The sequence below is a fragment of the Capsicum annuum genome, chromosome 2, assembly GCF_002878395.1.
Source record: "Capsicum annuum cultivar UCD-10X-F1 chromosome 2, UCD10Xv1.1, whole genome shotgun sequence".
NCBI lineage: Eukaryota > Viridiplantae > Streptophyta > Magnoliopsida > Solanales > Solanaceae > Capsicum > Capsicum annuum.
The window spans coordinates 151,422,376-151,446,077 of NC_061112.1; the positions used below are offsets into that span (position 1 = coordinate 151,422,376).

Here is a 23,702-nt window from a genome sequence, read left to right on the forward strand (position 1 = left end):
CCAAATACTTTCAAACTTTAATGGCCAAACGTCAATTTGGAGTTTTATTTGGCATAAAGCGATTTTTTTTTATTTTTTTTTTGAAAAACTGAAAAAATCTCATGACCAAACGGCCCTAAACATATGTAGTATGCCTTTTAGCAAATTCAAACAGGTTCGTCAGCCTAATATGCAGCTATATATTAAATGCAACAAAATATAAATTCCTTTTCTTTTACCCACCAGATTATTCACGATTGCTAAGATTATCTATAGTAATTCATTAGGGCTGTTATTTTTAAGGTAAGATTACGGCAATAAACTGGCAAGTAAAATTATGTCATACCATAATTTTTAAGGAAGCTGATGTCGACATTATAGATTCGTCTACATCTGCTATTTTTGGGTAACTTTTATGGCCGTGTTTTACTCCTCAGTTGAATATGTCAAAAGTACTTTTCCAAGAACTATTTACATCTGCTAGTAATTTCCTTTTAGAAGAGTGAACAGTTTGCTATTTTTGGGAATTATAACAGTTTGAAGAATTCCAAAACCCCTTAAAAAGCGCTAACAGAATATTTTCCATCCAAATCCCAATGCCAATGCCAATGCTTCTTCTTCTTCTTCTCTGAATATGATCTCACAAAACAAAATTAAACAGCATTGTCACAAGATTGCATATGCTAAATGGAACAACTAAGTGGTAACGGCTGAAACTCTACTTCTTTTGATTCGTAAACAACTACAACAAACCCAGCGTAATTTTACTAACGTAATTAAATATCTGTGTTATTTCTCTCTTATTTTAATTGTAGGTCAATAATCATCGAGTAATTTACAGTTTAATCGGAGCATTCCCGCCATCTAATTGGCGCATTGCGTGATTAAAGTTTAAAGTAGGTACGTATGCCGTTACATAATTGTACTTGCAACTTGTTAAAGTTATTGTCTTATTGCTATTAAACAGTGCAAATTTAGAGCTTTAGTGCCATTATATGTTCCAAATTCTTCGAAAACATAGCTAGATGCATGTCATAATTCTTTAAAGAAGGAGTTCTTCTTTTTAGAATCCGACACAAATGCAATAATATTCTTGAAAGTTCTTCTTTTTAGAATCCGACACAAATGCAATAATATTCTTGAAGATACCAAGCAACATAGCCGTGTAGGACATTATTCATTTGCGACACTAACAAATTTAGTAGCCAAGTGCCATCCATAAAGTAAGTTGTTCAAGATAACATTAATATGCAATTTTGTATATAAGAAATAACTGAACAAAAAATATCTTTTACTTTAATTTTCAAATCTCTAATATACTGTATAAAAATAATTGTCTGACTATCAGTCTAAAACAGATCTAAATATTTGTATGACTATAAATCTAAGAGTAAAAAATATATATATATTAAAGTTAAATTATTTTTAACTATACAAAGGTCACATTTAAATTGAGACACACAAATGTAGTATAAATAAATTGACTGTTTATTGTCAATAAAACCATTGCTGGTCTACTACCCATTGATTCAATTTTTCATTTTGGTGCCTCTCCTTTATATCCACATCTCTTTAGGAAAAGTACGATGTTCAATTTGGTTTTTCATTATTATTTGATTTTGGACCATGCTCCATTTTTTTCCAAAGCACCTCTATTATGATATAGCTTTATATGTTTAATGCATGCAAGATAGGGAGATGCACTTACACATAAGAAAAAGCTGGTAACTCGATCTTATCAAATTATCTATTGCAATACAGATGTTGCTTTATAGAAATGGTGTGTATATATAATATATATTCGGATGACTTGACGTTGTTAGGCTTCAACTAATTGGGTAGTAGAGAATATTCGAAAGATTAAATGTTTGGTCTTTTCTGCGAAGAGTCCTATATCCATGGTTCAAGTGATGAATGATTTATTAAATATAGTTTCGACAATCCTCCTTTTATGAGTTAATTTTTGAGATTAAGTTAACTCAAGGTCCATTTTTTAACAAGATAGCCGAGCACGACCCATCTCAATTTTTATTTCCCATTTTTGGACCCTTATATGTCCAATCTTGGAGGTAAGGGGGTGTGTAGAGTAGCTTTTGGGTTTGAATTAGTGTCAAACATCATTTCTTTAACAAAGTTAATTTACTTGAGGGAGTTTCCAAGCACTAAGAAAAGAGCCAAATTAAGAAAAAGTGGAGTCAAAAGGAGAGGGGAATTGAAGTGAATTCCATATCACTAAACCACCACCACCTCACTGCCAATTGGAGCAATTTACTTGATCATCCAACACTAACATTATTGTCCTGGTGATCATGCAAAATAAAAGATTTGCAACTCATAATTACTGCCTTTTTGTCTTTGAGATGAGAACCTTTTCCTTTAGTTTCTCTATATGTTGTCATTGTAGCAACTTTATGTCAACGCTCTATTCTTTTGTTCCAAAAAGTATATTGCATCATTTAGATTAGATTATGATGTGGATTGAATATTTGGAGTGACCTGGAGAACTATTATTGGATTCATTAATTCTTAATTATGAAATGTGTCTGAATGGAGGATTATGAATGATTTTTAAAGAATTCATGTAGTTGACCTTAGCTAACCTCATTTTTAAGGTTTACATTTATTCCAGATCATAACATATGTTGCTCGGGTACAAGGTAAGGCTGCACACAATCGATCCTTGTGGCCCGAATCTTCCTCAAACCCCACGTATAACATGAGCTTTAGTGCACCAAACTGCCCTGGCCTTTGTAAAGTTTCTATCTCCTTAGTGTTTTCTCCCAACAATTTTTTTACTTTCTCATCAACTTCAGTCAGCGTATCAATCAACTTCAATGCTCATATAGGCACCTGGAAGTTTCTTTTATAAAAAAAAAAAGTTCTAACTTCTCATGCCGGGGTCTATCGAAAACAACCTCTTTAATTATCTCACATTTGAAGCAGTGGTATGAACTACGTACACTTATCCTCCCCAAACCTCACTTGATGAGAATATACTGGATATGTTGTTGTTGTTGTCGTCGTCGTCGTCTCATGCCCATGGAAACCTCATGGCTATTCTTGAAATCGTAGCATGTGTACGTTCCCTGCAACTTGCCAGTATACATTGACATAGTCACAAAATAACCGCCCTCAGCAATAAACCGGGACCCTAATCTAGATCTATCTCAAGATATTTTGCGAAACCTTAAAAGCTAACTTATAAAAATTTCATGTTCGCATTCCACAAATGATATGAAACCCTGACACCCACTAGTCCACCTACCTGCATGCCCAGAACATCTGGAGTATGGATAATATAAAGTAGAGATCCAGATTCAAAATCAAGAACAATAAATTGAGATAGGTCCGACTTTGATACCATAATAAAAAAAATCACTTTTTATATTTATTCCTTTTTATTCTAATGGAATTTAATCAGCTAATTAAAAGAGTGTAAGAAAGGTCAAATTTGTAAGACTTAATTACTTTTCATTAATGATAAGTATCTTAAAATGATTATTATAAAATTTTTAAGAGATAATCATAAAGAAAATTAATATTACGTAATCAAACCTAGGTGAAGATTTCTGAAAGTTCCCTTCTATAGTGCACGTACCCAATGGCGATTGCAGTAACTGCAAGCGTACTGTTATTCAGTTAAGCACCTAACGATGTGGTTTATACTAGTCAGTAAATTGGAAGAAACTTAGGAGGTTTTACGTTTAAATTTTAATAAAAAAAAAATATGAGGTGATATTTTCTCATTTGTTCAAATTTTAATAGACAAACGTATAAATTAAAGGGAAAAGGGTCAAATTTGTCTCTCTACTTTAAAAAATTAACTAAATATATCCTTTATCATACTTTGGAGTCAAATTTATCCTTGCTGTCATACTTTGGGGCCAAACTTACCCCTCTACTTTGAAAAATTGGTTAAATATATCCTTCGTCATACTTTGAGGTCAAATTTATCCTCGATTTCATACTTTGGGGCCATATTTATCCTCATGGTTAAGAAACTTTTCACATTTAACCTTCCTTTAACTGAAAAACCCAAATCAATGTTAAATTCTCCAAATTTTTTAAAATAAATCAAATCCTAATTCAACTCGGCCGATCTGATCCATAAAAAATATACAAACAAATATACTCCTCCCTTAGTTCTGTTGGTCAAATTTTTTCAACAAACAAAAATACTTCTCTTTCAACGTACAACACTGGTAGGTAGTTTACAAATGAACAAAACGTAAAACGAAATGGGATAACGGAGAAGCATGAAACTAGAGAAAACATCTATTACAAATTTTGCTCTTGTTCGATTACGTTCAAATTTTAAATTTTGATATGCAAATTTTACGTGCATCAAAATTCTAGAACCAGTGAATAAATTTTTTGAGTAAATGGCATGATAAAAAATTTGTATAAATCAAAATTTCCTATAAATATATATGAATAAAGAGATGTCCGATTGGTGCATAAGGAGACCTCTTAACTCAATCATCCAGAGAAATATCTAATGGGCCTAATCTATTGCATTAGTTTGTCAAGTGTCATTTTTCATGAGTTCAACACTGATGCAGATCCACAAATTGAGAAAGGAATATATTTTTTTATGTTTGCACTGATGCAAAATAATTTTTCATGAGCTATGCCTGATAAATACCTAGTGGCTTAATTTCGTTGAAAAATTGGCCAACAAAACTGAAGGGAGTATATTTATTATTTGTGTCTTTTTTGTGGCTCGAGTCAGATCAGATGGATAGATTAAGATGTATTTTATTTTTAAAAAATGGGGTATTTAATGTTCATTTGAGCTTTTCTATTTAAAAAGTGTACATATGAAAAAAATTTTAACAATGAGGGTAAATTTGATTCCAAAGTATGACACCAAGGGTAAATTTGACCCCAAACTATGATGAAGCGCATATTTAGTCAATTTCTAAAGTAAAAGGGGTAAATTTGATCCCAAGGTATGATACCGAGGGTAAATTTGACTACAAAGTATGATGAAGGATATATTTAGCTAATTTTTCAAAGTAGAGGGGTAAATTTGACCCTTTTTCCTAAATTAAAATAACACATATCTAATAAATTTAGTCAAGATACGCTTAAACTGTTCTAGATAAGGTCGGAGTAAGCAAGGCTCTAAGCGGGACTCGAACTCCAAAGTTACTTTTTATAGATAGTTCAATTATTTATAGATGTTGAACCTTTAACCTCTTAATATATTTACTATTTTACATTTTAAACTCCTTAATGATATTCTAGCTCCTATCGAAAACAGTCTCTCTACGTCTTCGGAGGTAGCGGTATGAATTGCGTACATCTTACCCTCCTCAGACCTTACTTTGTGTGAATACACTGGATTTGTTGTTGTTGTAATGATATTCTACCTCTGCTTTTGGTTATAGACATAACTATTATTAAAAAATGGTATTCAGTTCAATGCCTAACCCTTATGTCAAAAGAGTGAAAATGAATCCTTCCGGCAAAGTTTGTTGAAAACTAATTTACTAAAAAAAAAAATTGTTGAAAACTAATTTAGAATGATTTGAAACGTTTTTCCCAAAAGAGAAGCTTTCATTAACTTTTAAATATAGGAAAAAAAACACGAAAAAAAATTGTTCATAGGATTAAACCGTAATCTATATGGAACAAAACGCCAAATTCCGTTAAACATCGAAGTTTGTGGCAGTCATTTTATTAGTCATGAATATAATTTGATCAATCTTGTAGCGTGCTTTGCCAATTTTTGAAATGAAACTGTTATGATTTTCTCGTCTTGTCCAGTAGTAGTAAAATATATTTCTGTAGATAATACCTGGCAGGTTCTGAGGTAATCCAAGTGGTTGCAATTGCCATATGTCAAGCAACAGTAAGCATTATAGTGCAACATCAATTAATACATCATGAGTGAAACTAACATACGTTTTTGAGTCAAAAATGTTAATGTAACTTTTTAGCATAAAGACATATAACGCTTGAAATTTAAACCGACGTGACGACACTGCCAACTGCAAAACGTGAAATGATGTATAATAAATAATGCATGCCTTTTTAGACTTAAAATCAAATTAATTACTTAACAACTTTCATTCCCTAAAGGAGAATTTGAGTGATTGTCTAGTGTTCCATTTTTTAAACTTTTTAAAAAGTTGATTCTTTTTTATTTTTTCGCGGTTTGATATTTGCTTTAGGGTTGAATTAATACAAGTTCTATTTAGTGATGAACTACTACTACCTTCTAACTTTAGAGTTTGAATTTTAATTTTTAACCTTAAAAAAAAAAAAGAATACTTCGTTAATTTTTTGTGCATTTAGAGTGCTAAGTCACAATTGTGTATCATTAATATCTCAATTCAATATAGGTACTATCTTACTTTATACGAGAGTGATATCTCAATTAATTTACACGCAACTTGAATATCATACGTAATACGATTAATAAAAGGCTATTTATTAGCACCTGTTTATCGACATTGGTGCGACAAAATTGTCTGCCAAGACTAAAGTAAGAAATAATTTAGTAACATTTCTTTCCTATGCTGGATCATTGATCATCTCTTGACTGCTTTTGGTGATTTGTCTAGTGTTCCATTATAATATACGTCTCTATATTAAAGTTATCCTACTTAATTGAAATAGACTAGACTTCTTTTTTTTTTACTTTAAATCACTATATATGTTGTTAATAGTTACCTTGTTGGAATGGAACAAGCCAGCCAATACAAATATATATAATATGAGGAGATCTTTCGAGCAAGGCACTATATTAACACTGTTTAATTTGTTTATGTAGTGGCTGAAACTGTGAGACCAGCTGAAAGCACCAGCAGCAACAGCATATAATTAATTAGCCTCGTTAATTATCTTTACCAATTTCTTTTCTCCTTTTCAACTTATAAATTACATCTTTTCTTTTTGGATTCCCTTCATGGCTGGAGGACAAAGTCGAAGAAATCTCAACAAACCATGTATTCTCCTCATAGGTAACTAACTACCCTAAACACCCCCACTCTTTCATTTCATCTTCATTACTTTATTCCTAGCTAGTTTTAATTCAATTATCTTCTGTTCTGGTACGGTAATGATATGAGTTGAATTTAATGAAGCACTCAAGATTCTATTGTTTAGGATTGCGGCGTAGTTATATTGTCGACCTTTTTTTCTTTTAATGCTTTGGACATTCTTGTTTTCTTGAGAGCCTTATCAGAAGCGGAGTAAGAACTTTCTCTAAGGTGTTGAAAATATGAGAATTAAATACACGAAGAGGTCAGAGGGTCTAACATCTGCTATATATACACACAAAATAATAAATAGTGTAATTTTTTACCGAAGGGGTTTGGATGAACACTCGGCCTTATCTGTTATCGGAAATAGCCTCTCTGCCTTTTGAGGTCGGAGCAAAAAATCTGTGTGCCCTCATCAAAAACCTCTTTGTTACATTACGCCGAGTATGTTATTATTGTTGTTGTCTGAGGATAAATTTTTTTTACTTGGACGTTTTTGGCAGTGATAGCGGGAATGGAGAGGTTTTCATTCAAAGGGGTGGCATCAAATTTAGTGACATATCTAACAGATGTGGCCAAAATGAGCAATTCAGCTGCAGCAAAGATGGTTAACAACTGGTGTGGTGTTACCTCTATGCTGCCACTGCTTGTTGCTCCTCTAGCTGATTCTTATTTGGACCGTTACACCACTGTATTGGCTTCTTCTTCTTTATATTTTGCTGTAAGTTTCCTTTCATTTCGTCTCTTTAACTTTCTACTATACCTATGATCATAGTTCAATTGAATTTCCTTCGTTTAGAAAATTATGTTAGTTAAATAGAGTAAAAGGCAAAACTTTTTGTTTGAATATAAATTGTTGAATCCTTCCAACATTAAAGAAGTTTCTAGTAAAATATAGCTGCAAATGTTGTGCTTACGTTAAAGATTTGAATAGTAGTATTACACACTTAGCTTACATTTTCTTCGAATTTGCTTATTAGAGTTGGTACTTTTTTTTTTCCGCATATCTATGGAGTTTTGGAAAATCCAAACATCTCACATGTAGGGAAGGTTTGAATATCGCATGTTGATCTTGTGTTTACAGGAGTAAGGATATTAGTTCCAGTGTAAAATTTGACCTTTTATTTATTTCGTGTTTGTTTACGAGTATCAGGTAGTATCAATATATATTTTATATCACAATCTTCATATTTTTTCTCCATAGAGGAGGTGGGGTAATAATCCCGGGATTGTAATCCCCCGATAACTTTATTAGCAAACCGAACCACCGCATTTGTGCCTTCTAGACTATGCCTTATTAGTATTTTCTTCGTTCACTTTTACTTGTCCAATCTTGAAAACTAATAGATAATTTATGAATTAAAAATGACTTTTTGCCACTATCAGGGAATGGAAAGAAATCTATGTTTATGTTGCATGTTTGGGTGTGACTAGTGTTGAGTTGATGGATCATCTACATGGAGAACATTAGCAACAACCAGGTGGACCAGTTACGTGGAGACTGAGTCATCATCCACCTTTTATTTTTTTCCATCTGTAGAGCGCAATAACATTATATTGCATTATAACCTAAATCTTGCACGTAATTAATACATGTTTAACAACTTTTTAAAGTAATGTATTTCAGTTTTGTTTCACTGTCAACTCATTTATTACTATTGCTGATTTAGGTGTCACTTCTTTTGTAGCCCATTTATTAATCATTATGTCTGCTTAGTGCATAAAGATTTGTCACTATTTAGTTTAAGTTTTTATTTAAATAAAAAATGGCGAGCCTCTATTCTGTCCCGACCCTTCTAGTCTTGTCAGACCACACTTGTGGGACCGTGGGACCGTAACAGGTACGTTGCTGTTGTAAATAGTTTTGTATTCTAAATAGTAGAACTGCATTTGAATTTAACGAAGTAATAAAGAAGTTTCAATCGTATGTTAATATGAAGTGCAAATTAATATTGTTGCTTCATTGAAAAGGGAGATATTCTGAGTGACAATGACTCTCTTTGACAATTAAACAATCAGGGTCTTTTAGCTTTGACATCATTGGCATTACAATGGCCATGGACTTCTGTGGAAAAATCGGGCTTCTCTTCATCGCTATCGTGGTCTCTGCATTTAATTTCACTAGGCCAGGCAGGTTACAACCCGTCCTTACAAGCTTTTGCTGCAGACCAATTGGATGACCAAGACGAATTGCCCTGTACAAAGAATGACCAGAGCACCAAGAAGAAGAGTGCATTTTTCCACTGGTGGTATTTTGGCATATGTTGTGGCAGCCTACTTGGTGTGTCCGTCATGTCGTACATACAGGACACGTTAGGATGGGGCTTAGGTTTCGCCATTCCCTGTATTGCCATGGTAGTATCGATTGTAGTCTTCAGATTTGGCAACCGATTCTATACACACAACAATGATGGCGAAGTTATTCATATCAGGTCTTTGGGAGTTCATATAGTTAAAGCTATTAGAGCAGCTACCTCAAGATTCACCTGTGGTGAGATTGCTGGACCAGAATCTAACAAGTCAAAAGCTGTTGAGATCGAGTAAGTGTTTCTTAAAGCTTTTGCAAATGTGTTTAAATCCTCCGTACTGACCAGTTTAAAATGTTTTCAGAAAATCACCTCACTTCTAACATATCGGTAACCCAGTAAAAAAGATAACTAACCTACTATAACATATATATTTGTTGGCCATGTAATCTCCTCATTATGGGTTATATTTTTGTTCATAGACTTGAAAGTAAACCACTCTGTCAACAAGATTCAGATGGCATGGAAGGCGCGGAGGATAAAAAGTCGGAGAATGGGATAGTTGAAATTCGTAAAGTAGTACTACCTCTACTGCCAGTATGGATTATGCTTCTGATGTTTGCAGTGATTTTTCAACAACCTGCAACATTTTTCACTAAACAAGGCATGACGATGAAGAGGAACATCGGAAGTAACTTCCAAATTCCACCAGCTGCACTTCAGAGTTCAATCACCATATCTATAATCCTGCTCATGCCTCTATATGACACGGTATTTATCCCCTTCATTCGTGTTTTGACACGTAATGAGAAAGGTATCACTGTGATGCAGAGAATGGGAATAGGGATGTTCCTATCGGTGATAGCTATGATAATTGCAGCTGTTACTGAAAGGAAAAGACTGGATATTGCCAGAAATATAGGGGCTTCAATTTCAGAAGCTTTGCCAATGAGCATATTTTGGTTGCTGCCTCAATACATTCTCTTGGGAATTTCAGATATATTCACAGTTGTTGGTATGCAAGAGTTCTTTTATTCTGAAGTTCCAACAAATATGAGAACTTTAGGCATAGCCCTTTATACTAGTGTATTTGGGTGTGGTAGTTTCTTCAGCTCGTTCCTTATAACCGTGATTGAACATTTGACAAGTTCAATAGGAGAAAAGCAGAACTGGTTCGCCGATGACATGAGCAAAGCCCGGCTAGACAACTATTATTGGTTTCTGGCGTTGTCAAGTGCTGCCAGTTTCCTTATGTTTATGGTTTTCTGTCAATTTTATAGGAGGAGGACTGTTAATTAGAGTATTGTGGTGACTGATAGCTTGTTACTGTCGAATGCTGTGTTTTTTGATGCGAGTGACATTCATTTCTAGTAGAAAGTGAAGGTTTTGCAGTTGTATATAAAGGAAGATATACTTTGACTTCCTTATCTAATGTGTCATCCTATTTTAATTTAGAAAGTACTAGCAACAAAAACTCCTTATTTCCAAACTGTAATTACACTTTATGGTTGTAATGAGATATCTCTCAGATAACAAGCCATCGCCCATCAATATCTTTCTTCCCTCATCCAAACTTGTTCCTCGTCTTTTCCAATCCAGTTCTTTCTTCTTCTTTTTTGACTCTCTCCTCTTTGCTTGTTAATCAATGGTTAATATGACTATATCTAAGTTATAGCAGTCCAAGTCTCAGCAGACTGAATTGCAAATAAAGTCGTTATAGCTCAATCAGAGTAAAACTAACATTTATCCATAAGAATACTTTGCCAAAATATGTGAACTAAAAAGAAAGTTAGCGTCAATATAACATGTACATTTATTCGAGTTCCTGAATGACCAGCATTTCAAAGTTCAGGAGATGCTGCAACGAATAAGTTTTGCTAGTAAATTCAGCGCCGTAGAGATAATTTATGGGATTGAATGTCTAGTTCCTACTGACCTTAACACGAGTATATGCACTAGAGACTCTTGATGCCAAAAGTAACCAAACAATAACCAGCAAGTGAATGATTTGTGAAAGTTGAACAGATTTCAGTAGTTTTTTCACCTAGTAGGTGCCAGATTATGTATAGACTAGACGTGAAGTTCAAAGTCAGTCTAGGTGAAATGCTCTATTGCCATCACTGAAGTGGAACAGAGGTGCTCCGAACAAGAAGGATACTAATAGCATAGACCACTTTGTGCTGGTTAACTAAGCCATCTGATTCTACATTGTAAAGTGACCAGCCAACAATAGGATTTGTTTATAAACCTCAGAGGTACTAGATGGGTTATAGCAGGGAGAACTTTTGAAATGATATTATGCAGGAATACATGGATAAACTTTACCACTTACAAAGACAGATGGAAAAATTTGGAGGACAATTTGGAAGGAAAGAACTTATGGAGCACTCTACAGAGGATTAAGATGAATCGTGTTCTTTAATTTAGTTTTTGGTGTAAATCAGAATACATAGATGATCCTAAATCATTCCTAGATCTTTAAAAGTTACATGTAAGAAGATAAAGGATTGTTTTCTGTTTTCACTTGATGTAACTCTCTTATTTTGGCTTCCAGCATAAACTCTTTGCTGATGATTTTATAAATATACTGGATGTTACCTTCTAAAATGAAACCTCTGTTACAAATGTTAGGCCAAAGAATGCACAACTCCAATACTGTGGTGTTCAAATATCTCAAAAGCAGCTTCAAGAACAACGCATAAATAAGTTGTTCCCAGGAAAAGAGCAATAATGCACGTGATTCAAAAATTGTGACCATGTTTGTAAATTATAGACAACTGCCCATGCATTTTAAGCGTTGTGTCCTCATCTTTTTACATAATTGATCGAAGTGCCAGATATAATGGATATATCATGTTCATTAAACCAAGTCCTCTCTTACTTATCTACAGCATTGTCAATTAGAGATGCTAACAGGAAGTTCGCGATTTCGAAGAACTTCACTTATCTGTACAATTGCAATATGTAGAGTCTAGACAAAGTTGAAACCCAACAAGCCTGAACTCTAAATTCTCAAAAGAAAGTTCATTTACAGTTTAAAAGTCCACATATAGAGAATGAACTATGAAAGGGAAATATAGTAAAGTTCCTTGTGATAAGAAAAGTTATTTCATCATTAGTATCAAAGAGCAGTTCTTCCAGAGACGCACAACAAAGGAAATACACTTAAATCACTTCAAAGAAGATTTCTAACACAACATTGCAATTTGAACTAATATCATCAAACACAAAAAAACTGAAACTTTTTTTCCCTTTATACAAAGATAACCCCAACCTTTAAACCATAACTACCTCCGCAAAGAATAAATCTTTATACCTAATGACAAAAAATTCTAACCATGGATTACCTCAAGGACTGTTATGATACCCATTAGTTTCTGATTCAGAAACAGGCACAATAGCCTTTTGCATTTCAACATTCCTCCCTTCTTTTATCCCATTCTCATTGTCATCTTCATCCGAATCTAACGTGAAATGACCATGACCAGCATTTTCCAAATGTTGCATCTCAGCTCCGATAGGTCTATACTGCATATGTTCACGACCAATCCCATTCTTTTTACACACAATTGAGTACACAAAAGCAATCACAGTCACAAGAAGTGCAAGATGACAATTGAACTGAAGCGTAACAATAGCTCGACCTCGATGATACTCAGGATGACCTTTACACTTAACTGTATAATTCCCTCTACTCTTTTCATGCAAAGAACATCCATGTACAATAAAATCAGAGAAAAAAGCAAATCCCATTTGCAGAATCCACATCCCTTGTAAAATCAACCCAATCCCACGCCCCAATTTCGTATACCCCCATTTTGGATTTTTCAATTCAAGAAACGAACAAAACGCACAAATTCCAATAGGTACAAGCATCATATCATAGTAACGGTTCTCCACTCCACTTGGGTCTTTTCTTTGAAGGAAAAACAACAAAAACTCCTCCACAAAAGCGAACAGACAAACCAAATTGAGCACCGGAGATGGCAAAACAAACGATTTTCTCAAACGGGTCATTAGACCCAAAACCGAATAGAGAAAGAACAAAAGAGAAATTGCAATAACCTGCAATTGAAGAACGGAACCAATGGTATCTTTTGAACTTCTTGCATCGAAGAATGATAACAAAGAATCAAGAACGAAGAGGAACGAAAGGATCATAATTAATACAAAAGTAAGCGATGAGGAGAAAACGGAATCGTGGGCATGCTTATCTGCCGTTGGATGTGCCGGCGATTGGGAAGTGGGCGGCTGTGATGAATTTTTGAGGGGAACGGAGGAAGAGGTAAGAGATTCCCAAGCGCCGATGAGTATGAATCCGCCGCCGGCGACGGTATGGCTGAATAATCCCATTTTGTTGACTTAGATTATTTTTTGGATCTTGAAGGAATTTTGTACTGTATTTGTTTGTATGACTTTGATTTATTTAGCTGGCGCCTTGTCTGAATTTGCTTTCCACCTGACTTTCCAGGAATCACAAGCTCTTCTTTTTGGAAAAAAAGGGCAAAAACACGTCAAGTTGTTGTTATTTGATTAAGAGGTATTATATTTTCGTTGTAAAAGTAATTTAGGTAAAATAATTCGATGGATATTTGTACTTATTCAAATTTATAAAGTCAATACTTTTACTTACCTCTTTATCATCCGAATCTTAACCCATCAAAGCAGAAAATTTTAAACTCCTCCTACAATATGTGTAGCATACTCTCTCTAAATAAATTATACGTCATTTTCACGTCATATAAATTAATGCCACATCATAAATATCCTTATTAATTATTTTTTTAAATTGTTGATCAATAATATTAAATAAAATAAAATAATAAATTAAAAAAATATATATTTTAAATATAAATTCATTATTCTCACCCTCCACCTTCCCAAAATCACAACCTCCATCACCACATCTCGACCCCCCTCACATCATTTTCCTTTTCTCTACTCTTCCACACAATAATTAGAATAATAACTACAATTTGCTCGGAAATCTGACAATTTTCACATAGTTAGAAGGTATAAAAGGTGTTGGAGCTTGATCTTTCGTTCAATAATTTCATTAGAACATAAAAATTACTCAAACTTTCTCTCAGTCATAACTACCAAACAAAAACTCTTTTTTTCCTTCTTCTTTGAATTTAAATTTGTTAATAATCATGAGGTCTTCTCTAATTTACCCGCTTTTTGTTCATTTTTACTGAATTTTTACTTTTGTTTGAATTTTCTACAGTTTTATATGTATGTTTATGCATCGTGGAAAAAAAACTTTTATCATTTTTCAATTTGTAATTTACAATTTACTGAATTTGTTGAGCAATTTCATCATAATTATTCTGCTTCAATATAATTGTGATTGGGTCAACAGAAGATTCGCTCTAGATAAGGAGTTGTTGCTCTGTTTTTTTGTGCAAAATTGCAAACAAATTTTTAGGGGTGAGGGTAGGTGTCGAAGAAGAAAGTTTTTTTTTTTAGGGAGGGGGGAGGGCGTCGAAGAAGAAAGGTTTTGGGGGTGGGGTGGGGTGGGGCAAAGGGGTTACTTTTTTATTTTTTATTTTTTAAAAATTATTTTAATATAAAAACAATGTTCGCTCTCTCCCATGGGCGTGTAGTCACGTGCATCGTCCAAGTCAGCCACTTTAATGCCACATTGACTTGGTCAACGGTTAGAGAAAATTAAAATACTATTATTATTTTTTGATGAGTTGAGGGGTTCAAATAACAATATTTATAGTTTATTTGTATGAATCTACTGAATTTGTTGAACAATTTCATCATGATTGTTCTGCTTCAATATAATTGTGATTGGGTCAACAAATGATAAGGAGTTGTTGCTCTGTTTTTTATGCAAATTGCAAATAAGTTTTTGGGGGTGGGGGTAGGTGTCGAAGAAGAAAGGTTTGGGGGGAGGGGGGAAGGGGGGAGGGGGTCGAAAAAGAAAGGTTTTGGGGGTGGGGTGGGGAGCGAGGGGTTACTTTTTCATTTTTTTTTTTAAAAAACATTTTAATATAAAAACAATGTCCGCTCTCTCCCATGGGCGTGTAGTCACGCCCATTGTCCAAGTCAGACACCTTAATATCACATTGACTTGGTTAACAGTTCGATAAATTTAAAATACTACTCCTTTCGTCTCAAATTATGTGTCATCATTTTCTTTTTAATTCGTCCCAAAATAAGTGTCGCATTTCCTTATCTGACAACTTTTTAAATGCACAATTACCCTTTTACCCTTATTGGTCCCACTTAATTTAAAAAAAATATATATTGGCACATTTTTTGATAAAGGATAATTTGGTAAATTTTACCAAGTCTTCCCTTATTTCTTAAACTCCGTGCCCGGTCAAATGGCGATACATAAAATGGGATGGAGGGAGTATTATTTTTTGATGAATTGAGTGATTCAGATGACAAAAGGCTAAGTAGCGGTGTTCGCTTTACAAGCTTGGACAAGTACAGGCGTCCATGAGATCATTTTGTCAATAGCTTAAACAAAAGTGTAATTTGAGACAGTGAAATGGTCTCGTAGACCGTTGTACTTGTTTCCGTTTGTAAAGTGGACATTTTTGCTTAGTCCTTTGTCATCTGAACCCTTTAAATCCATCAAAAATCAATATTTTAAACCCTTCTGTTCACGTGTGTAATTCACTCTCCTTTAAAAAGTTCCACGTCTTCGCTATGTCATAGCCGCGTCGTATAAATCAATGACATGTCATAATATCTTCATTAATTATTTTTTAAAATTATTAATCAATAATATTAAATAAAAATAAAATAAGAAATTAAATTTTTATATTTTAAAATAAAATTCATCTCCATCATTATTTAAAGATTAAAAACAACAATTTATATCATATTGATATAACTTAATCAATTTATAATATAAATCAGAATTTATATATCATAAAACTACGATTCAAAATCGTGAAATCTCATAATTTATATTACAAAACCAAAAACTTCAACAACGAAGATGAGATGTTAGCTCAAGATTTCGCTATATATTATATAATTAAAAATTTCAACAACAAAAAAAAATCATCTCCTCTATTTTTTTTTTAAATATCTCTACCATTATATAGAAAACAAAACAACAAATTAAAAATTCATGTTTTAAAATAAAATTCATTAACAATTAATATCATATAGCTTGTGGGCCTGTTTTGGCTAATTTGAGGGTGTTGTGTGTGTCCGAAGGGGGGGGGGTTACATTGGTTGGTGTGGTGGTGGTTGTTTGGGAGGGAGGAGGACGGGGTGGGGAGCGGGGAGAAGGTGGTGGACGGGGTGGGGTGGGGGATGGGGAGAGGGTGTGTAGACGGTGGGGGACAGGGAGGGTGTTGGACGGGGGTGGGGGTGAGGGGATTTTAGTTTTTTTTTTTTTTTTTCCATTTACTGTTTTTTATTTATTTTTTAAATATTATAAATATTTTTTTAATCACGCGTTTTCCACCTCAATATTTTAATGCCACATATGCATCAAAATGATTTAAAATTGAGTTGAGGGGTTTAGATGACAAAAGTCTAAGTAAAGGTATTCACTTTATAATTCAGGACAGGTATAAGGGTCTGCCAGACCATTTCACCATTTGAGACTATGTATAATAAGTGTGTGGTCCAATATTTTATCGAATTTTGCATATAGTGAAAATTATAGTGCATCAAATGTAATTTAGAATAGTAAGTATGTGCAGACATATATTTAGACGAGTTAAAATTAAATTAGGTGAGTCATAAATAGGAACTTTTATTTCGTCCTAAAGTTATATATTATAATTTTCGGGCAGCTATATTAGGAATTAGCTATTGAGATGGGACAAACTTAGGCCTCGTTTGACCATGAAAATCATAATTTTTTGAAGTTGGAATTGAAATTGTGTTTGACCATCAATTGTATTATTTGGTGTATCATGTATATGGCATTATTTGATGTGTCGATTCTATTTTATTTTATCCTTTTATTATTTCTTGTCTAGATTATTTCATTTTGAGCCGAGGATCTATCAAAAATAACCTCGCTATCTCACTTTTTAGATAATGGTAACATTTATCCTCCTCAGACCTCACTTGATAGAATTATACAGAATATGTTGTTGCTGTTATTATTCTATATATTATTTTATAATTGACCTTCCTTGTTACACCTACTTCTTTTTTTCATTTTTATTCGTATAAGTAATCTCAAAGATTGTTTACACGCATCAAGTCACATAATGCAACATGGAAACCAACAAAACAAACAGCAGACGACACAACTAACTTATTGGAATAAGCACCTTTTTGTAAAACCCACGTTATTTATCACCATGTTTGGTACCGCAAGCCTGTTTTAATACTTGCCGTGTGCACGCATCATTCATGCTCTTCCTTTCGAGAATTTCGTGCTCTGTCTGTTCTAATACGAAGTTAGTAGTACTTATTTTTTTTTGGATTGACTTACTTAACAGTGTTTTTTAAATTAAAATATTTTTAATACTTATATTAGATAAATTTTAAAAATATTTATAAACACTATATTTTGCGATAAAATGACATAAACAAGTCTCAGTCATAAGCAAGTCATAATTGCAAAATTCTTGTAATCCTTATCTGCGCTATTCATAAGACAAGTATAAATACCAGACGCTTTCTCGTCGCTATATACTCTGCAGTGAGCAAAATGAATATCACCAGGGCAGCTTTGATTTTACTTTCTTTGTTGTTCTTGTTGGGTTTTTTCCAAGAATCAGTGGATGGGCGTCCTCTTTTACAGTCACTGTCCAGACCCAAACCGGATGATGCTGCCTTATTTGCTCGATGGCTTGTTTCTCAGAGTTCTTGGGGTGTCCTCAAGTATGTTGTATTTCCCTGTTATAGCTTTGGTATGGCTTTGTTTGAAAGATTGAATCTTTTACTGTTGTTTGTTGTTTTTAGTCGACCCCAATTGGTTTTGGGATCGAGGGTTGATTGATTGTTCTTGATTTTGTTTCATATGTTCATGATTGGTCAGTTGCAGCTTCATAGTTCATCATACCTTAGATAGATCGTGTCACTACTGAGTGGTTGGTACTCCCCTTGTTTCAATTTGTTTGTCAGATTTTGATTTGACATGGAGGTTGAGAAAATAAATGGAAGATAACATTGAATTTATCGAAATGTTCCTTTAATCGTGGGTATTGAACATGCCACTAAAGAGTTCCCAAAAATAAAACAAAGAAACAAACGTTCTTTTTGAAACAAATTAAAAAGAACAGTAAGACAAACAAATATAAACGAGGGAGTATTTAGGTGTAAAGAAATGTTTCTTGTTGTCTTGTTTCCTGTTTGGAAGGGATTAGAACTTTGGCAGCCCCTTGTCAATTAGCATGTTAAATGTGCATTAAAGATGTTGTCTTTTGTGGCAGCTAAAGTTAGCTTATTGGCTATGACAGAAAACAGTATGGCTAACTAAATTATACTAACAGCTTGTTAAAGCCCTAGTTATTTTAACTGAAAGCTGATGTAGTAACCTTTCTTTTGCAGTACTATAGCAAGTGATATGGGAGGAGCACCGTTCGGGTATGTATGTTAGACTCTATATATATCTCCTGATATTGTTTGGGGAGTTATTTTGTTTGTCTTAAGTTTTGCTTATGGCTAAGTTGAGATTATCTGATAGTCTTGAATTCTAAAAGTGGACTATTTTGAAAAGCTTTTCTGCAGTCGTGTGTTTCCTGATGTTCAAAATTTTCATTCCACTACCAAAGAGCAAAAGAAAAGAACAAGGGTTTGAGATGTATTTTTATTTTATGTTACTTCGTAGTGGGAGGGGTCAAGCGGAATGTTATCATGTTATTTGGTATTAGAAATATATTTGTTTCGTGATTACTCTTAGAATACAATTTTCAGTCTTTCTTTTAGGGTGTTATTGATTGTAAATCAAGTATCAATCTAGGAAAAGGAAATGTATACATAAAAAAAGTTGAATGGTGATAATTTAATTGAGGATTATAGTTCTATCTCCAATTTTGAAGGGATTTGGTCATTGAAATCTTTAGAGGCTTTTGGCATAGAACTTTATGTTTCTCGTACCATGTGAAACTTTAGAAGTAGAGATAGAGGATTTGTCAAATGTGATCAGTTCTATCTTGTTTTGCGCCAGTCATAACTTGTTTTATTAGATTTAAATCTCTTGAAGTACATTCTGTTGTGCAGGAATGTCGTCTCATTTAGTGATGGGTCACCAGACAAAGGCCGTGGCATACCGTACTTCTACTTAACAACGCTTGATCCCACTGCTAGAAATGCATTAAAAGACCAGCGATCATCATTTACAATCAGTGAGTATGCCATTGGAACTTGTGGCAAGACAGATCCTGAGAACCCATCTTGTGCCAAAATTACCCTCGTAGGAAAGGTGGTTGCACTAACAACTCTCCTCCTTTTAAAAAAGAGCCCTTTTTTTATGTGTAACTGTCTTTTAAACAGAGTCCTTTGCCGCATACCAGATATTCTTTATCCCACTCTTCCAGGCCATCTCTTTCACTCCAAAGTTCAGCGCATTCCCTCATTGTTCCTTAGTTCTACATTTAGTTGATATGCCCTTTAGCAGTAAAAAATAATTTGTGCATTTGTGGATGGTAGAGCAGGATATTCCTCAGTCTTCTGTGAACCTTATGCTAGATTGAATACGTGATGGCAACTTTTACCATGCATTGACATTTTTGTTTAGTTTGAGTCGTCCTGAAATCTCAATATTATGCTTGCTCCATGAATTTTGGAAGTATTTGCTGCAACCATTTAATTCTGAAACAGACTGCTAGTCTGAACTTTCCACCAACTGATTCCTTAGTAATCATTCGCACTCATTTTTTTTAGTTTTGGCACTGTAGTTGGTTGGCGTCAATGTCGAAGAATTAATAGGAAACTAAAAAACATAATATTTGATCTAGTTGCTAATCGATGCTTGAAAATGTCATACTCTGTATAATTGGAGATCTGTTTTCACCTATGGTTTCTTTTGCCCTATCTTGTGTCAGTTGAAGCAATTACTATGTAGATGAATTAACTTGGTAAGCATATGAACTAGCTGCTGATATGCCAACTTATGGTTTGGAAGTCGAGAAAACTAGAAGTTGCTTTGTAGTTCCTTTGTCCTAAAGTACTAAAATATCGTCCACATTCTTGCTAACATTATCATACTTTGTCTTTGTGCTGTTTTAGTTGAAAGTGGTAAATGGAGATCCAAAGGAAACTAGCTTTGCTCAAACTGCTTTATTCACAAAACACCCTGAGATGGAAGGTAAATGTCTTGAGCTGCCATTCTAAAGTACCACCGTCATCCTATGCTTACTTTTCTTAACAAACAGCCCTCATGTGTCACTATTTTGAAACAATGGCAGGTTGGCCCAAGGGTCACAATTTCCAGATCTTCAAATTAGAGATTGAAGAGATATTTATGATCAATTGGTTTGGTGGTCCCAAATCTCTCACCGTGGATCAGTATTTGAAGGTTAAAATGTGAGTTTAGACTTTAGAGCACTAAGAAAGTTGCTAAAGAAAAAGCCAGATGCTGTTTATTATCAATGAATAAAAAAGAATTATTACCATTTCTCTCAGTGTTTATGTCTTTCCTTATTTAACACACGATCCATACGCAGGGATAGTTACACGGCCATTGCATGAACTCTCTTTACGTATACAATGTGCAGACAGGTTCTTTCCTAATGAAGGTTTCACAGTGGTTTAGTAATGTGAAAAAGGGTTTTATGGTATCAGTTCAGTGATCAATGAAATTCAACTGTAAATAGGAGATACTACTTGTGAAGCCCATTATCATTCATTCACATATGCACTTGTTGGCATATTGTATGGCTTCTTTAATATTCATTGTGATTCTGACTCGTACAAATTATGAAAGTTCTATGTGAATAATAGGATGCAACATCCTTTTAAGATTTTATCTGAACGATGTTTGTAGGAAACTTTCTTAAGTCGAGTTTCTATTGGAAACAACCCCCTCTACGGGGTAAGGTTTGCTTATATTCTACCCTCCCAAGACTCAACTTTATAGGACTATACGGTGTATATTGTTGTTGTTAAGTTAGTAGGAAATTTGCAGAATTGATCACGTTGTTATCTTATACTCCACTTTTTATACCTCCTCCTTGTTGTGGAGACACGTTGCAACGTTGCAGGTGCATTTTTCAAAATATAATAATTTGGCAAACAAAAATTTCAAGAGAGAAGTTTTTTCGTTTGTTGAGTATAATAGAACAGTTGCGTGCTTGTTTTGCTGAATCTGCTATGGGGTTGTAACTGATTTTGGCTGAATGAAATTTATAAATTTTGTTTTACTGTAATCTCATACTATTGTGAATCCTTAATACACATTGTTTTTATAATGGTGGTGTCTGTCCGAATTGTTATCATCGACTAAATAAACGGGCATCTGCTCTCTCTTACCGCTACAAGTAGTAGTAATTTTGTTAAGGCTGGGATAAATTGAGAAGAAAGTTGAACTTGAGATGTTATATTTTTCGACCACTAGGCAATATCCTTAGGTGCCTATTTTATATTCTCAAATCTCAAGTAGATGTCTTCAGTTCAAACTACGAAAATAGGCTTTATCCTAAATTGGATCTTTCCTTGTGTATTCGAATTAGTCAAGTCATAACATTTCTTATTGGGAACAAAATAAATTTGTAATTGTAGACACGTAATTTTGTCCTTTCTTAAAAATATTTTAATTATTTTTATTTTATTTTATTTTTTTAATTTTTATTTTTATTTTATTCACCTTACCATACTTTTGTTTAATTGATAATTTCTCAAAAAAAAAAAAAATTGAAAATAATTAAATACATAGCATCTTTGTCACCTCACTATGCCGCCTCAACTCCTCACTTTTCATTTTTCATTGGATACATGCAAAAGGCACACGCCCTACTCATTTTTCCACACTCACCCTCATCTTTCCACATGCCACATTAACTTTTTCACATGCCACACACTTATTCCCACAAGCCACCAGTTATATGCTTTCACATAGGATAATAAATAAAGAAAAAGAAAAAACAAATAAAAAATATAAAAGAAAAATTCTAAAAGGAGAAAAGGGGGCTCATTCTTTCATCATCATCTTCTCCACAATAACAACAATCACTAAATCATCTTCCTCACAAGAAGAACAAAAAAAAAACGAGGGAGAGAAGAGAGAATCGCGCGAGAGAGGAAAAAAATTGAGAGAGAAACAGTATCGTGAACAGTGCCGTGAACAGTACCGTGAACAATACATGACAATACGTGAACAGTGTCGGTTTTCGAGTTTGATTGAATTTACGGAGCTTCAATTTTGGGTCTCAAATTTTTCAATACGGAGTTGGAGTTCATCATTGTTGAGGTCCTATTAGGAATTCTATAGTTCGGACTTTCTTGATTATATTATCAACGAAATCAATTCTTCAAAGGTCCATCCCTCAACTCTACTTTTTTATTATATCGAAGTTGGTTAATATCGTGATTTTGTGGTGCGGTTTTGAATATTTCGAGCAAAATGTTAATTGTTGCTGTGGATTGAATGATTGGTATGCTTAAATGTTTGAATCTTCGTTGGGGTATATGTTGTTGGTTTCGAATTTTGAAAAGTGATTTGATAGTCGAACTGATTTGATAATGTGGTTAAAAATGGATTTGGGGGATGAAATTGAGAAATTGATAAAAAAAGTTGAATTTAGATTAGCTTTGGTTTATTATTGTTTTGTTTAATTCGTAATGAGCATGAATATTATTTGAATGTGATAAAATTATGATATGTTGAAATGGATAGGCGAATGTTGGTTCGGGTAGGCAAAAATTTAGGAATAAGTTTTCATGTTGATTGTTTGAATGTTGAATTTGAGTTGAACGGTTTGATTTTAGTTTTTGCATTTGGAAATGTATTCATTTAATTGGGGAATGCCCCGCAATCACTTGTATTTATTCACCGGGGAATGCCTCAAAATATTTTGTATTTAGAGGACGTCCGTGATGAAGGCCCGAGGCACCGGGTAGCATGAGAGCGTAGTATAAAATTAGTGTAGGGTAGAATAGGATTTACATTTTCGCATTCTTTTTCTATTTTGGACTGGACATTGTTTTTGGATTCGTTTGCTTGATTGATCGTTTTATTTATGTTTGGTGTGGTTTATACATTCATAGTGTCCAAATTAGCCGATATACTCTACCAAGCGACCGTGGTCGAACCACGGAATCGAGGGGTGCCTAACACCTTCCCATCGGTCAACAGAATTCCTTAGCCGGAATCTCTGTTCGCGGATCAGTTTTATAGAGTCAAAACCGTTTTGAAAAAGGATATCCACGGGTGACTTGGCACACCTGATTTATGCCAAGTGGCGACTCTGAGTTTTGAAACTAATGAATCCTTTTTCGAAATAATTTTCATCTTTTGTCACTTTAATAATAAAACCCTTTCGAAACATAAAAATTAATTCTTTTTTGGAGTGAAAAAAGGGGTGTGACAGCTCTGGCGACTCTGCTG

At 33.9% G+C, this 23,702-nt stretch overlaps 3 protein-coding genes across 5 annotated transcripts; 2 read left to right on the forward strand and 1 right to left on the reverse strand.

Moving 5' to 3' along the window:
• The first annotated feature begins 488 nt into the window (after window positions 1–488).
• LOC107860596 (protein NRT1/ PTR FAMILY 5.8) lies at window positions 489–10,781 on the forward strand. 3 transcript variants are annotated; one of them, XM_016705997.2, is made up of 6 exons: window positions 489–682; window positions 795–879; window positions 6,761–6,950; window positions 7,475–7,692; window positions 8,991–9,511; window positions 9,700–10,781. In XM_016705997.2, exons 3-6 carry the CDS (start codon window positions 6,896–6,898, stop codon window positions 10,514–10,516), a joined length of 1,611 nt encoding a protein of 536 aa, XP_016561483.1. In that variant the 5' UTR covers window positions 489–682; window positions 795–879; window positions 6,761–6,895; the 3' UTR covers window positions 10,517–10,781. The 3 variants fall into 3 exon arrangements, with proteins under 3 accessions (XP_016561483.1, XP_016561482.1, XP_047263519.1); XM_047407563.1 differs by lacking the exons at window positions 489–682; window positions 795–879 and adding an exon at window positions 6,445–6,472; XM_016705996.2 differs by lacking the exons at window positions 489–682; window positions 795–879 and having other exon boundaries at window positions 6,036–6,950.
• Window positions 10,782–12,309: 1,528 nt separating this feature from the next.
• Window positions 12,310–13,878, reverse strand: LOC107860597. The gene has a single exon (XM_016705998.2). It carries the CDS (start codon window positions 13,568–13,570, stop codon window positions 12,566–12,568), a length of 1,005 nt encoding a protein of 334 aa, XP_016561484.1. The 5' UTR covers window positions 13,571–13,878; the 3' UTR covers window positions 12,310–12,565.
• Window positions 13,879–17,548: 3,670 nt separating this feature from the next.
• On the forward strand, window positions 17,549–21,205 carry LOC107860598 (protein CREG1). The gene is made up of 6 exons (XM_016705999.2): window positions 17,549–18,037; window positions 18,707–18,742; window positions 19,379–19,580; window positions 20,387–20,465; window positions 20,566–20,683; window positions 20,824–21,205. The coding sequence occupies exons 1-6, from the start codon at window positions 17,865–17,867 to the stop codon at window positions 20,846–20,848; spliced, it is 633 nt and encodes a 210-aa protein (XP_016561485.1). The 5' UTR covers window positions 17,549–17,864; the 3' UTR covers window positions 20,849–21,205.
• The last annotated feature ends 2,497 nt before the right edge of the window (window positions 21,206–23,702 follow it).

Bases quoted from the DNA above. Each gene is read 5' to 3' on its own strand.
- LOC107860596 (XM_016705997.2), top strand. From the start codon at position 6,896: ATGGCTGGAGGACAAAGTCGAAGAAATCTCAACAAACCATGTATTCTC. The intron at 6,951-7,474 runs GTAACTAACTAC...CGTTTTTGGCAG, and splicing joins ACCATGTATTCTCCTCATAG to TGATAGCGGGAATGGAGAGG. The intron at 9,512-9,699 runs GTAAGTGTTTCT...TTTTGTTCATAG, and splicing joins TCAAAAGCTGTTGAGATCGA to ACTTGAAAGTAAACCACTCT.
- LOC107860598 (XM_016705999.2), top strand. From the start codon at position 17,865: ATGAATATCACCAGGGCAGCTTTGATTTTACTTTCTTTGTTGTTCTTG. The intron at 18,038-18,706 runs GTATGTTGTATT...TTTCTTTTGCAG, and splicing joins AGTTCTTGGGGTGTCCTCAA to TACTATAGCAAGTGATATGG. The intron at 18,743-19,378 runs GTATGTATGTTA...TCTGTTGTGCAG, and splicing joins ATGGGAGGAGCACCGTTCGG to GAATGTCGTCTCATTTAGTG.
- LOC107860597 (XM_016705998.2), bottom strand. From the start codon at position 13,570: ATGGGATTATTCAGCCATACCGTCGCCGGCGGCGGATTCATACTCATC.